General features: G+C 30.9%; 3 protein-coding genes across 3 annotated transcripts; all 3 read left to right on the top strand.

The window, feature by feature from the left end:
* The first annotated feature begins 821 nt into the window (after positions 1-821).
* LOC25487550 (aluminum-activated malate transporter 2) lies at positions 822-3,997 on the top strand. The gene is made up of 6 exons (XM_013609504.3): positions 822-1,211; positions 1,607-1,756; positions 1,853-2,125; positions 2,232-2,338; positions 3,013-3,156; positions 3,249-3,997. The coding sequence occupies exons 1-6, from the start codon at positions 938-940 to the stop codon at positions 3,657-3,659; spliced, it is 1,359 nt and encodes a 452-aa protein (XP_013464958.1). The 5' UTR covers positions 822-937; the 3' UTR covers positions 3,660-3,997.
* A 3,546-nt stretch (positions 3,998-7,543) lies between these two features.
* On the top strand, positions 7,544-11,535 carry LOC25487549 (aluminum-activated malate transporter 8). Its single transcript, XM_013609503.3, has 6 exons — positions 7,544-7,958; positions 8,422-8,562; positions 8,808-9,080; positions 10,215-10,330; positions 10,589-10,729; positions 10,919-11,535. Exons 1-6 carry the CDS (start codon positions 7,685-7,687, stop codon positions 11,321-11,323), a joined length of 1,350 nt encoding a protein of 449 aa, XP_013464957.1. The 5' UTR covers positions 7,544-7,684; the 3' UTR covers positions 11,324-11,535.
* Positions 11,536-14,498: 2,963 nt separating this feature from the next.
* LOC112419450 (uncharacterized) lies at positions 14,499-14,882 on the top strand. Its single transcript, XM_024777146.1, has one exon. The coding sequence runs from the start codon at positions 14,499-14,501 to the stop codon at positions 14,880-14,882; it is 384 nt and encodes a 127-aa protein (XP_024632914.1).
* Positions 14,883-15,641: the final 759 nt, after the last annotated feature.

Raw genomic sequence — 15,641 nt, 5'->3', positions numbered from 1 at the left:
GTGAGTGAATACTTTGGATCTATAACATAATTATTATAAAAAGACAATTATATTCGTTATCTTTTAAGTTATTTGTTTGTATTAAATAGATACTTTAGATATCTGATACAAACATATAACTTAAAGAATTACAGATAAATTTTGACAAATTAAATTTGTTTAATTTTTAAGTAAATAATTTTGTTTTTATTTACAGACAAAATTATATTTTCATCCAACGAGAGACTTTTGAAGAGACTCACCGGTTTGGAGAGAAGAAAAAAATGCTAACAGTAGATGATGCACGATTTCGATATTTTTTTTGTTTTCGAAGATGCAAAACAATTGTTTATTTCCGGTATCATTTTTTTCCCCTTTTTTTAGAAGGGATTTTTTTTCCTTATTAACAAGTAAAACTAAGAATTTTAAAAAATAAAAATAGGAAATATTTTCACAAAGTAATAAAGAGACCCTAATGTAACGTTAAAAATATCCTAAAGTCCCTAAAGAATAGTTATTAGGCTCGGTTTACTTTGTGAAAATATTTCACAGCAATTTTTCCTAAAAACTGTAAGCAGAAACTCCTTACATCACTCATTGATTAGACAATATAAGTTCAAAAGTTGTGACAATCAAAGCTGCCACAAGAAACAGTATGAGATTTGAGTGGAGACTCCACTAGAAAAAAAAAAAACTAGTAAATATAATAATAGCACAAAAAAGAAGTCAAACTTTGTTAGAATTTATTTGACTCTTCATTCTATTCAGCTTATGATTTGTGTGCTCTCCTCAACTATAAATAGGATGTATGGACCCAAATACCTTCTAAAGCTATCTGCTCTTCCAGTTTTCAATAGAGCAGAAGCTTCAAATATTTCCCATAATAAATATAATTAAACCAACCCCATATAACAAAATTTTCTAAAACTTTTAGTTAGGGTTGTGAAATTTTTATAGAATGGTGTCTGAACCAAATTCAAGTGTGATCACAAAGTTTTGGCAATGTTTGATGAACTTGCCTAATGAGTTTACTATTAAAGTAGTAAATGTGATGTTGCAGCTGAAGGAATTGGGAAAAGAAGATCCAAGAAGGGTCATTCATTCTTTGAAAGTAGCATTTGCTATTACATTGGTTTCAACATTTTACTATCTTAAACCTCTCTATGATAGTTTTGGTTCTTCTGCAATGTGGGCTGTTATGACTGTTGTTGTTGTCTCCGAATTCTCTGTAGGCAAGTTTTGTTCCTTGTTTTTCTTGGTTTTAATCATGCATGTTTTTGGTCATTCCATATTTCCATTTAAGTTTAGTGTCTATTAAGTTTTTCTCTAGTCTTAAGTTCGGTCCGTCATATTGCATATTATTTTGCCACTTGTTGGATTAAGACTGAACTGTTCAAATATTATATATATATATAAAAAAAAAAAAGGATGGTACGATCTCGATCTAACGACCTTTAATATGTTGAATGTGTGAGAATTTGTGTAATCGATGAATACATGCAATCCAAACTTCAAAAATGCATGTTAGCTCTTGCTTATTACATGAATTTAGCATCAAACAAGTACATATAATGTGGACATGAATTTTAACTGGTGGTTAATTAATTTGATTATGTGGCATATGCAGGAGCAACACTTGGAAAAGGTTTAAATAGAGGTTTAGCAACATTTTTGGCAGGTGTTCTTGGACTTGGATCTTATTACATGGTTCATTCAATTTCAAGAGGAAATACAACAATTGAACCTATACTTCTTGGAATCATAATATTTCTAGCAAGTAATATTTACTTCTCTAATTGTATATTTCATAATTTCACCAGTAAGAACTATCAAAAACAATACTAACCAACGCATTTTTTTTTAATCATTTCAGCTGCAGGGGCTACATATATTCGATTTATACCTCTAATGAAGGCAAGATATGATTATGGTTTGCTAGTGTTTATCTTGACATTTTGTTTGGTATCTGTATCAAGTTATAGAGACCATGAGATAATTGATACTGCACAAGATAGGGTAACAACAATTCTAGTTGGTGGATTAATTTCTGTGTTGGTTAACATTTTCTTGTGCCCTGTTTGGGCTGGTGGTGATCTTCACAATCTAGCATCAAAAAACATCGAAAAACTTGGCAACTTTTTAGAAGGTGTGCAAGCAAGACAATTTTGTAAATTCTGATTATGGAATTATGTGCATGTACTAGTTTTAATGTTTCATAATTGTTGAAATTGATAATTCTTGGAAAATTGTAGGTTTTGGAGATGAATATTTTGGAACACTAGAGGCTGGAGAATTAAATAAATCACTTATGCAAGGATATAAGAGTGTTCTTAATGCGAAACAAGTCGAAGATAACTTGGTGAGGAAAAGAAACCAAAATTATGTTATTGTAATTGACTCATCAAATCAAAATGTCCATAGAAGATTTCTTCATATATATTGAGAAAATAACATAATTTTGAGAAAAATAAACTGAAACAACTTAGTACCTAGTTAAACATATTGACACACCTCCAAGTTCATGTGGGGACTAAGTTGTAATAATTTATTTACACCAGGGGTCTTTAATTTTGAGGTTTGTAACAGATTGGTCCTTTAAATTATTTTGGTCACACATAAGTCCTTTAAGTTTGTAAAAAATTTCAATTTAGTCTTTCTGTTAACCAAAATGATGATGTGGCAGAAGGACTAAATTGAAAATATTTACAAACTTAAAAGGACTTATATGTGACCAAAATAACTTAAAACTAATCTGTTACAAATTTCAAACTCAAAAGACTTGTGTGCGACCAACATAACTTAAAAGGATTAGTCTGTTACAAACCACAAACTTAAAGAACACATTGTGTAATTTAGCCTTTATTTTTCTCAAAAACTAAAAAGATTACAAAGTGTCTTCACTCCACGACTTTTCAATACATTTGAATTTGATATCTACTATGATTTACATATATGAGTCTTGTTCTCACAACGTCGAATTTCTAGATCCATTGTCTAACTCTGACTTATTAATTAGTTTAATACATTTTGTAGGTCAATTTTGCAAGGTGGGAACCCTGCCATGGTCGTTTTAGATTCCAATATCCTTGGCAACAATATCAAAAGATTGGAAACCTATCAAGGCAATGTGCATATCGGATTGATGCCCTTAATGGTTTCCTTAACAACTTCACTAAGGTACTAATTAACATGATATTTTTATTGCAAAGTTCAGTATTTTTTGTAGAAATTAATGACTTATATTTTAATATGTTACACTTTTTTTATAGACACCAAAGGAAATCAAAAGCAAAATACAAGAACCATGCATTAAGATGAGCATGGAAACTGGAAAAGCTTTAAAGCAATTATCAATATCAATCCACAAAATGGCTCCACCAACCTCAGCAGAAACTCACATTGCAACATCTAAGATTTATGCCACAAACCTAAGGTCCATGATCAAAACAAAATTGTGGGAAGACACAAATTTGTTTGAGGTTGTTCCTGTTGTAACTGTGGCTTCATTATTGCTTGATGTAGTTTCTTCCACTGAAAAACTTGCAGAATCAATACAAGAATTATCCACCTTAGCAAAATTTAAGAACAAGGAAAGTAAAGTTGCTGCAGATGATGAAAAAGAAATTCCACAAACATGCAGTGATAGTAGGGGACCTCAACATGTTATTATAATTAACTAGCCTTCTACAAACTTGACACATAATGGGAGTTCCTAAATGCTAACATGTTACCAACTAATAAATTAATCAATCATCTTAATCTTAATGTAAGTAAAGAGAAACTTTTGTAAAAAATATGATTAAGATTTACATGAAGAATTTGTTATTTTATTTTTACATATATAGTGGTGTAGAATTATTTAGTTTTTGTGTAAAAAAGTTTATTAATTAAATTTTTAAGAGCTGAGTCAGCATGAGAGTTTATTAGTGAGGTTAGAGAGCACTATTTTGAGAGAGGCATATATAAGTAACATTTTTGTTTGTATTCATTGTACTTATTCATTTCATTCTAAGTCCAATGCATAAATATCATAAAAAGTTGACCCAAAATAAATGAATATCATAACAATAAAAAAAGGGTCAATACACTACAATTTGATGTCAATTTACTAATAAAAATTTGATTTTGTGACTTTAAAAGGTCAAAGTACAAATCTCACTTAAGACAAGTTATTCCACTATAATTTGAGTTTACAATAATAATATATGTAATTCTCTAAAAAAAAAAATATATACATTTAAATATGCAGAATTTTAATGTAGATTAATAAGCTTAAATTTTTGAAGAAGTTAACAAATTTATAATCTAATCCAAAGTGTGAAATTTAACATAATAATTATCGTTATAAAAAATATTATTCATTCTCTCAAAAAAAATAAAAATATTATTCACATTTACTTAAATAGGTCATCTAATTGATCTAAATGATTTTTTTTTTTTTTTTTTTGTCACTAGTATGACATTTTTAGCTAAATAGGCGGTGGCGGAGGCCTCATGGGCAGGGGTGGGTCACGACCCACCCGAAATTTTTTAAAAAAGAACCATAGGTTTATTTTAGGAGATTTATACAATTTTGCGGCGGTTTTAATGTTCGACAGTTCTAAACCTCTACAAAGTGGTGCGTGTGATTTTTGTCACGCTTATATTTAACCACTTAACGAAAGTTTATAAACCTTCTAAATTACGGGGTTTTCAAACCTCTTTAAGTTGTTCTTTCAACTAAAAAAATTCCTAAAATAATAAATGTATAAAAAAAAAAATCACTTTCATAATTTATAACGATTTGCTAACATGTTATTTATAACGGTTTTAAAATATGCAATTCATATTTTTTAAAGTATCCTTCCAATCTTTTAAAAAAAAGTCTGACCTTGATCTGACATAAATTAAATTGTAGAATTATGTAGATCATCCTGACTTATTCTTACCCTCGTGGCATATGTTATAAGTTCAATTCTTTTTTTTTTTTTACAAAAACAAAACGATATACATTCATTCAAATCGATAGAGTACATCAGATACAAACATCGCTAAGAACGTAAAGGGTGAATCTGTGAACAAACTCACAGCACCCAAGTTAATAGCATAAAACGGCAAAATGCCTACAAATAATATGATAAAACCTAAATCACCGAAATTCACATGCTTTCGGATCTGCAATGTTGACGTCCAAATCATTGCTTGAATTTGTAATTGACCGATGTCAATCTTTCAGTAGAAACTAAAAAAAAATCACTTTCATAATTTATAACGGTTTGCTAACATGTTATTTATAACGGTTTTAAAATATGCAATTCATATTTTTTAAAGTATCCTCCCAATCTTTTAAAAAAAGTCTGACCTTGATCTGACATAAATTAAATTGTAGAATTATGTAGATCATCCTGACTTATTCTTACCCTCGTGGCATATGTTATAAGTTCAATTCTTTTTTTTTTTTACAAAAACAAAACGATATACATTCATTCAAATCGATAGAGTACATCAGATACAAACATCGCTAAGAACGTAAAGGGTGAATCTGTGAACAAACTCACAACACCCAAGTTAATAGCATAAAACGGCAAAATGCCTACAAATAATATGATAAAACCTAAATCACCGAAATTCACATGCTTTTGGATCTGCAATGTTGACGTCCAAATCATTGCTTGAATTTGTAATTGACCGATGTCAATCTTTCAGTAGAAACTAAACGAACACCGCGACAAGATGCGAAATCAAACGTCGCACTAAACGATGAACAACAAAACGCCGCACTTAGACGACGAAATCACGAAAAAACACAAAAGAAAAAACTTGATATATGTGAAACCACTTATTTAGATTGAAAGAAAAAGGAGAAAAGAAGTAGAGGGGTGATTCTAGGTAAAAAAAAAAAAAAAAAAACTAAAACCACCCCTCCTCAATTAAGGAAGGAGAAAGAAGGTTTAGAAAGAAAGTTGGAGTTTCTCTCACTAGAAAACTAGAGTTTGGATTGACTCTAAACTTGACTCTTATAAATTCAATTTTCTTTTTTTTTTTAGGGAAAGTTCAATTCTCTATTTACCGATTCTTAGAAAAATGTAAAATTTCTATTGTTTAGGAAATGAAGTCTGAATTTTTTAACGCGGGTGTAAACACACGGTAATAAAGTCAAGAAATATGTGACACAAAATTTCCATCGTTCAAGAATGGTAAACTTTCTATTTCTTCTTCGAAGCTTGCTCGACTACTACAGAAAACGCCTTTTTTTTTTTTTTTTTTTTTTTTAAGGAAGAAAACGCCTTAAATAGTGCAATGGAAGTAAAATTTATATTATAAAATACGAATATTTTAACAAAAAAATTGTTTAATTACAAATGAATGTTAATTCGGTCGATAAGAAATTCATTCATTTATAATATTTCTTATGGAGAAGGTTCAAAGAATATAATTGTTGGATCGACTTCTCTTTAAAAAAGGATAAAAGAATATTTCTTGTCAACTTCTTTAACTATATAAAATATGTCCTAAAAAAAACTATAAAAAATATGTTGAATTGAAATAAATCATCCGCATCAACAAATATCCGTACGAATCCTCGGATATTTACTGGTTGTTACCATCTAGTAATAAAAAAATGAGCAATGTTATATCTCTAAAAATATAACATCAAAAATTCTTCAAAAATAAAAAACATCCAATTATAATACAGTATTTGCCACAATTCAAGGAAGCGTGGCTGAAAGTAGGAAGTGAACAAATAAATCAAGTAATTAAAATTTGTCAGCTGTGTCTTGAAAAATATTCTTAATGTTATTTTTCTAAAGAAATAGCATTTTCCTAAAAAAATAAACTCCCTCCCAAAGCTCTTCTCTCCCAAAGCACTTCTTTCCCAAAATTCTCTAATTTTTTTTTCCTTCTTCAAATTTCTCTCTCCCCTTTCTAAACTCTCAAATAGGCCCTGAACCTAAAGTCCCATACCTCTACTATTATGATATTTGTTTACAAATAATATTTGATAACATTAAAGCCAAGAAATGTACCTAATAAAGAAAAATAAAAACATTAAAGCTCACAATTAAGCATGTAGGAATCACATTGACTTGAAGTCAAAATGCTTCACCATGGACTAATTTTTTATTTTTTGACAACTGTTTCTTACAGTTATTAGAGACTTCTGAGAGTTTCTTTTATTGTTCCAACAATTTTTGACCGTCAATAATAATTTTTCTTCATGTAGTTTTCACTCCATACACTATAGGGTTCCGAACATATTCATCATTTTTGTACACGTGCATTTTCATGTAAGTACTACAATCAGGACCACCGAACACATCAACTACCTAGAGGTTTCCTCAAATAATCTAAACGCCCCCTATGTTATCCCATAAGCCATTTTTTTATGTCTTATTAATTTAAAATCCTTAAAATGAATAACAAAAAAAATATATTTTTAATGACTTATTTTGAGAAAGCAACTGAAACATTTATTAAGCTAATATGTGACACATTATACACGTCTTCCACTTCATACAAACATGTGTGTGTGTGTGTATATATATATATATATATATATATATATGTGTGTGTGTGTCCTTAGCTCATGACAATATCACTAAGTTCATAGTAAGCTAAAAGCTTACAAAAACATAGTAAGCTAAAGATACCTTTCCAATCTTGCAATTTTTTTTTGTGCACTTCAAGCACTTTAGTTCCCTTGAATTAAGACCAATTTTTCAAAATGGTGTCACCAAATGTTGAATCCACTACAGCAGACTCCACATATACCTTTCGAAACTTGGTTAAGAAATCATGGGCTAAGTTAGTGAAGGTCATAAATATGGTAAAAGAGATTGGCCAAGATGACCCTAGAAGGGTTATTCATTCCTTCAAAGTCGGATTGGCATTAGTGTTGATTTATATTTTGCATCATTTTCGTCCCTCATTTTATGGTTTTGGTGACAACATAATTTGGGCGGTTCTTACCGTTGTTATTGTCCTCGAACTTTCTGTGGGTAAGTATTCGTTCATTTAAAGTCCTTTTAAATACTGAACTTATATAATTTTTACAAACTATTGATGTAGGCGAATCCAGGTTCAAATTAGCTAAAATGATTTTTGATCAAACCTTACTTATATCTTAGGGCAAACTTCTACTTAAGACAAAAAAATGAAATAAGAAGAAAAAAAATAACTTGATCTATAATATTTGCATCCCTTACGCTTAACTACAAAATTAGATGAATTATTCATTTGTTTCTATCTATAGTTTTCAATTCGTGATACTTTAGCAGCTATATATATATATAGTGATGTTTGAACTTAATTTGCTTTATAATCTGCTAATTACATCAACTTTTTTCGACAATTTGAGTGATAAAGAAATCATCATATATTTAATTACTCATACGAACATACTCTATAACACACTACAGATGCTTATTATTTAAAAATAATAATCATCATAATAATTTTTAGGTGCAACACTCGGAAAAGGTTTCAATAGGATGTTGGCCACGGGTTTAGCAGGTGCTCTTGGTGTTGCAAGTAACGAACTAGCCACTCTTTGTGGGGATAAAGGAAAGGTTGTAATGACTTCAATCTTTGTCTTTGTCATAGGTAAGTAAAATTTAATTAATTTCCTAATACCCTATCCGGTTCTATTGATAAGCGAAAGTCAAGTCAACAAAAATTGATGTATCTTGTTTAAAATTCAGACAAGATACATCAACGTTTGTTGACCAAACTTTCTCTTATAAATAGGACCAGAGACAATACTTATTAATAAAGCTAACTATAATCAGACAACTTAATTTTTTTTACTAATGCAAAGGAGATAATGTTTTTTTTCTTTTAATTTGCAGCTGAAAGAGTGACATTTATGAGATTTTCCCCTAAATTGAAGGCTAGATATGATTATGGGATGATCATATTCATCCTAACATTTTGTTTGGTATCTCTTTCGGATGTGACTGGTCATGAACTTCTAGAAATGGCCTACGAGAGGTTATTAACAATCATAATTGGGAGCTGTATAGCTATTACAGTTTGTGTTTTCATATTCCCTGTTTGGATTGGAGAAGATCTTCACAATAAGATTGCTGGCAATATTGAAAAGTTAGCAGACTTTTTAGAAGGTGAGTTTTTATAATGTTGAATCAAATATTAGCATCATTTAAGAAATAATATATTGTTAAATATATATATATATAATATAAATTTAATTTGTATCCGGGGACTATGTAAACTTTTATGTGTACATTCAATCAAATCATTTAATGATGTCACCTTTTTAAGTTAGTTTTATAAAACATATTTACAAATATCTACGTGACATGTTTTTATTGGATACGTATGTGAATAAATTTTACACTGCATATAAATTAATTTAATAATATATACTCTCATTTACTATTTACATGTCTTATGTAAAAATATTTCCCCTTAAATTATAAAGTTTTTTGTTGTTGTATTTAACCTTAAATTGTAACAACTTTTTTCTTACCTATAGGCCTAGAGTCATCTAGTTTTTTAGTCTTAAGTTGCCGGTTGCCACCCTATTTTTATTAGACCATAAACTATCTAATATTTCCTTTGTTTGACCTTACATTGTCAATCTTTTAGCTTTAAGTTCATTTATAACTTATATACATTGTTTTGAGTTCAATAATTGTACACAAATAATATAAACAGCTTTTACAAAATGTTTAATCATATTTTATCATCTTACTACAGTAGGAATAAATTTTTAATTTTTTATTGATTTTAAAATTTAAGTACTTTTCTACACCTAAATACGGAAATAGAAGTAAAATGGGATGTATGGGTAAAATCCAAAATGAGTCAAAAATAATGTAAGCCCAAATTGATTCGCAATAAGCCAAACGTGTCTGCCTTTCCACGTTATTTATTTGTTTTTATTCTTTTTTCTATGACAAAATATTATTTGTTTTGATTCTTTGGGAGGGATAGAATACAAACTCAATTTAGTCTCTCATAATTTGTTAGCAATCCAATTATGAAAATAATACTTAAATTAGTCCTTGATATTTTTATATGAGGAACAAATTAGTCATAAATATAATGTCAAGACTTGTTTGATTGATTATCATTTTGTAAAAGATTGAATTATGCCAACAACAAATTGTCGATAACCAAATTGGTCTTTAGTCTTAAATCTACTACTATATAATTATTCAATATTAATATATAGTTGTGTTCATGCAAGAGTTGCTCCTCAAACTAATGAAAATTAATGGTGGCACACACAGGATTTGGAGATGAGTACTTCAACAATTCAGAGAATACAGAAGTAGCTGAAAATGAGAAGCAATTTCTCCACAAATATAAAAGTGTCCTCTCTTCAAAAACCAGTGAAGAAACAATGGTGAAGACCAATAACTATGTTCTCTAGCTTAACATCTTAATCAACAACAAAAAAAAATCCATAATTTCATCTTATTATCAATCTGTCATTATAAAATTCGAATACTGGTAAACCCAATAACATCTCACCATATAGATATTTGGAAATATATGATCGTGTGATTTGATATTTTGCTTCACTAAAAAAAACTTATATCGTCGATGCACATCGATTAAATAACCTAATCATTTAATTTGTTTTTTCTTCCGACTTTTATAGGCTGTTTTGGCAAGATGGGAACCTCGTCATGGCAAGTTCAGATTTCGTCATCCATGGAAGCAATACTTAAAGATTGGGAACTTGGCACGAATTTGTGCTTACAAAATTGAAGCACTTAGTCTATACCTCATCAATTCCAAAGTATGGTATTCTATTTTTACATATAATTTTAGCTCCCTAAACATGTTACTTTAGGGTTTAGATGGGCCACGACCCACCAAAAAAAAAAAAAAAAATTACTAAAATATCCCTCTTCCATCCGAACTCAAATTATACACTGACTAAACATTGCGATTAACCTTATTTTAATTTATTTTCTTATTTCAACAGACCCCATATGAATTTCGAAGCAGGATTCAAGAATCATGCACAAATATTAGCTTGGAGTCAGGCAAAGCCCTAAAAGAATCATCATTGATGATAAAGAAAATGTGCAAGTCATCAACACCAAATTCCCATGTTTTAAATGCTAAAAATGCTGCTGAATGTCTTAAAGCTGTTCTAAGAACAAATCCCTGGGAAGGTGCTGATCACTTCGAGATAATACCAGCTTCGACAGTGGCATCATTGCTTATTGATATTGTGATTTGTGTTGAGCAAATTTGTGAAGCTGTTGAAGAATTAGCATCACTTGCAAATTTTGTGCCCTGCCAGTTACTTCATAGGGGAACCGTGCAACCGATTTCTGATAGTGACGGTTCGGTTCATGTTGTCAATGTTAACATTGGTGAGTGATCACTCAGATTAGATGACACAGATTCTCTAAAATTGCAGTATGGTGCGTAGAATATAAAGAATCATAATCCAAGATTATAGTATTGGGTCGGAACTAGAGACAATAAGCAAAAATAGTCACTAGTGAAAGAAGAAAATAAATATGTGAGCACACAAAGTGTTGTTGTCACAATTTAAATGGTAGTTCTTCTATAGGGATCTTTACACATCAATTTTGTACTAAAACAATGTACTCGAGTTCTATATAAATGTCTAAAATTATAAATTTATGATACATGTGTGCTGTTTATGTTCACAGCAAAATAAATAAATTAGAGGTAGAAAGGGTACTCGAACTATATAATTCATCCATTTTAAAATCAGCGTCGTTTTAGCCAAAAAATTTGTTTTAAAATGAATGTTACTTTCAATTTCAAATACAATAATAATTTTTTCTTTTCAATTGTACCCTTCAATTAATACTATAAACACTACTTTGAAAATATTATTTTTTCTTTGATGAAAACAAACCAATAATTGATTAGGATAATTTGGTAAAATAACATATCTTTTTTTTTAATTAATATATTTATTAATATGTGTGTATAAACCTTAAACGACATTCATTTTTAAAACGGAGGGAGAACATAAATCATATACAGGAAAAAGGTAAATAGTTTAAAGGCTCTCCCTATATTTATGATATATAGGAGGACTTATTTAATTTTCAAAAGCACATTTCAATGGCTCGTCAATTATATACATCATTCATAAAACAAGGAGTTATTAGTAGAAATGTCGAAATTGTTAGGCCGGATGTCATGATCGGGGTTCGAACCCTGATACCTCCACTTGTGTGTGTGAGTTTATAATAACTTTGTCATTTCGTCTATCTACCAAAAAAAAAAAAAATGCTCTCATCCCCAAGCTTCTTTCTTCTCTCTTTTAAAAACAAACCATCTTGATGTACACCTCTCATTGCCTTGTTTTTCCCTTGGAATACATGTACAAAAAAAATATGAGGGTGATCGGGAAGAGATTATCTTGAGAACGATAGTGAAACTTGCATTATGGACGGATCGGTGGAAGAACATGCTCTGTTGTAGAAGAACTAGCCGGAATCCATGGATGAAGACCCGTAGGGGTGGAACAGAGGGGCGGTGTACTTGTACAAATGCTTCGACGCCTAAGTTGGAAGGGAATTGATGGGATAAAATCGCAAGTGCACGGTTCTACCGAAGTAGTAAAAAGAGAGTATCGTTCCGACAGGGAGTTATGAATTCAATTAACTTTAAATAATGATTAGATGAGAGTTTGAGATTATAAAGTTTGGATTTTTAATTAAAATAAAATATAATAATAAAAAGAGCCTTGGGATTATTGGTTCATCATAACGACAAATCCTTCACAAACCAAAACCTTAAATCTAGAACCTTATGTTAGACCTAATTTCTAAAAACCGGTTTCTCTTTAGCCTCTCATATTTCCTTTCGCTCCTAATGAGAGTGTTCTTCTAGCAATCAAACCTGTTTCGCTGATTTGATTACTAGAAGAAGCTTTAAAGTTTAAAACATCATATGTCTCAAGGATTGCAAAGACTATTTCGCTGCCTTTGCACTCCTTGTCTAAATTCACTTGTTCGAATATCAAAACTCCATTCTCGTTTTATAAATTGATATTTGAGATGATGAATTAACAATTATCAAACCCTCCACTTTCGCTTCTACAGTTTGATAATGGTTAATTTCATGTTAAAACGGTTGAATTTAGATTAGAAACTAGGGTTACATAAGATTAGGGTTAAAGCTTGGTTTGATTAGGATTATGTCATTAGACTTATCCAACAATCCCAAGACAAGAGAAGTCTACTCACTCATGTTCATTGTAGACATAGAGAAGAAGAAGAAGAAGAAGAAGAACATAAATAAAATAACAAGAAAGTAAAAGAAAGAACTTTTATTAAGAAAGACAATTGTCACTTATTGAATTCCAAGAAGAAAAGATGATTTGTTGTGATGGCTAGCTACTCTATTTATAGTTTACATTCGATTTAAAACCTAAGCAATACATCACTAGAATGTTCCACAAGAAACTGCGGGCTTTTTGGTCAAAACTAAATAGAGTAGCTTAAAATCTAAGCAAAAGCAGCAAAAGGGAATCATGGGAGGTGGCACGGCCGTGCCAGTGGGAGCACGGGCTGTGCCAAGCTTCTGACTTAGGGGAGACATATTTTTGTCTCCAAATCTTCGTATTTTCGTTCCAAATCAGCTCCAAACCCTTTTCTTTTGCTCCAAAACTCAATCCATCGAATATTCATTCCTGAAATATAATAATATGCAACTGAAGTAAAATAGCTCTAAAAGGAAATAATATTAAAATAAAATAAACTTCAGAAGGTTGAGAGGTTTGGAGGAAAATAATGATCTTACATTGAGTTGTAGCAGAGTGTTCCTTATATAGACATAAGAAAGAACGTTGGATTGTCTTCTTGTTGGATGTTACTTTGTAATTGGGTTTTGTTAAGTGAATTTGACCCAAAGTCTGATCCGAAACAAATGGCACAAATAAAACTCTAGAATTGAAAATACCTAAATCCTAAACCAAGTACTAATAGTAATATATTTGTTATTCATTTCTTTATTATTTCTTCTCAAATACATCAATTTTTTTCTTTTTGATTTTAAACCATCGAAGGTGCAACCCACTTGGGTTAGTCTGATGGTGTTGGCTTGAGATCTTAGAGTGCTCCTCCTTAAAGCTTCAGATTTGATTATCTTCGGTATCAATTTAGATATACTAATTTAACTTATTAAAAAAACCATCGAAGGTGTTAATGATGATTAAAATTTTTATCATTTGTTTTTGGGAAGTTTTTATCGTTCTTCAACTCATGTTTCTTTATTGCAATTTGAACATTAGGAGACCACAATATAACTTTAGGTGTATGGAGTCTTTTATGACCACCATGGTTGGACATGTAAAAATACAGGAAAGATGAAAATCATCTGGAGGCCGGGTGCCTTACATACTATGAAAGAGTAATGATAACTGAACACATAATATCAAACACAATACAGACACCACCGTATAAAATACTGTATTATTTTTTTTTTCTTTTCCCTCTTTCTCTCTCTTCTCTTCCTCCCCAGTCCCCACTGCTTCTTTCTCGTCCTACCCACAACTACAACCACCAACCATGGCTCCTCTCCGACCATCGACAACCAACAATCATCGTCATTTCATTGCTCCTCCTTCTCAGTTCGCACCAACACCACCACCACCTCTTAGCTTTCTTCGTCCATCACAACATCACCACCACCATCTCTCTCCTCATATCCACTCCGATCTCCGTTCACATAAGAACCACCGCCATCCCTTAGTTTTCTTCTCAGACCCCGCGTCGTTGTTCACATACCACCATGGCTCTCCGATCTCACCATCCTTAGCCATCACCAACGTCATTCTCACCACCACCACTACATCCTTCTTCTCTGACCAACTCACACAACCACCACCGTGCTTCTTCCACTCGGATCTCAACCACCATGCCTCCTTCTCCGGTGATACTGGGTCGTCGTAAGGGTATGTTACAGAGCAAGAGAAGAAGAAGATCAGTGAGGTGAGGAGGGAGAAGAGGCACACAAACACAAGAGAGAGGGATGATTTCACAAAATTATCCTTGCACTTTAAAAGAAATTACAAAAATTGCCATTGGTGTCTTTTTTGTGTCAAAAAACCTGTGTTTGTTTATCATTTCTCATTATGAAATTAGTCTTGGCTAAATTGTTGAGTGAGTCATAAAACAGTCATTCATGGGCAAATAAAAGTCTCAAGCACATACTAACAATTAAAAGGCTTAATTACAAGAATAGTCCCTTAACTAATTATGAGATTTCACATTGGTTCCACAATTAATTTTCGTTTCAGTTTGGTCCCATAAGTTTTCTCCGTCGGTCAAATAAATCCATTCTATTAACTTTTGTTCAAAAAAGTTAACATTCATCTTCCTCCTTCATCATCTTCATCCTCAAGCCCATAAATTCATCATCAACATCACAAAATCAAGACAATTTTAAACTCAAAACTTAAACCCATAAATCTTCAAACAACAATAACACATAAAATTAAATTAAAATTCTACAAAATCCTTTCAAAGTTATGAAGATGATGATGAACACCATGAGTTTCTGGAAAATTGCAGCAATAACAGATTTTCGAATTTGAAGCAAAGATGTAGAAAAACACGAAACCAGTAAAGAATAAAATACGAAAACTGAATTGATTCATCATCAAAACATACAAATCATCATAAAACATAAATAAAGAATTATCATGAACT

Source organism: Medicago truncatula, chromosome 2 (genome assembly GCF_003473485.1).
Source record: "Medicago truncatula cultivar Jemalong A17 chromosome 2, MtrunA17r5.0-ANR, whole genome shotgun sequence".
In the NCBI taxonomy this organism is placed as follows: domain Eukaryota; kingdom Viridiplantae; phylum Streptophyta; class Magnoliopsida; order Fabales; family Fabaceae; genus Medicago; species Medicago truncatula.
This window is presented reverse-complemented; position numbering and strand designations above follow the sequence as displayed.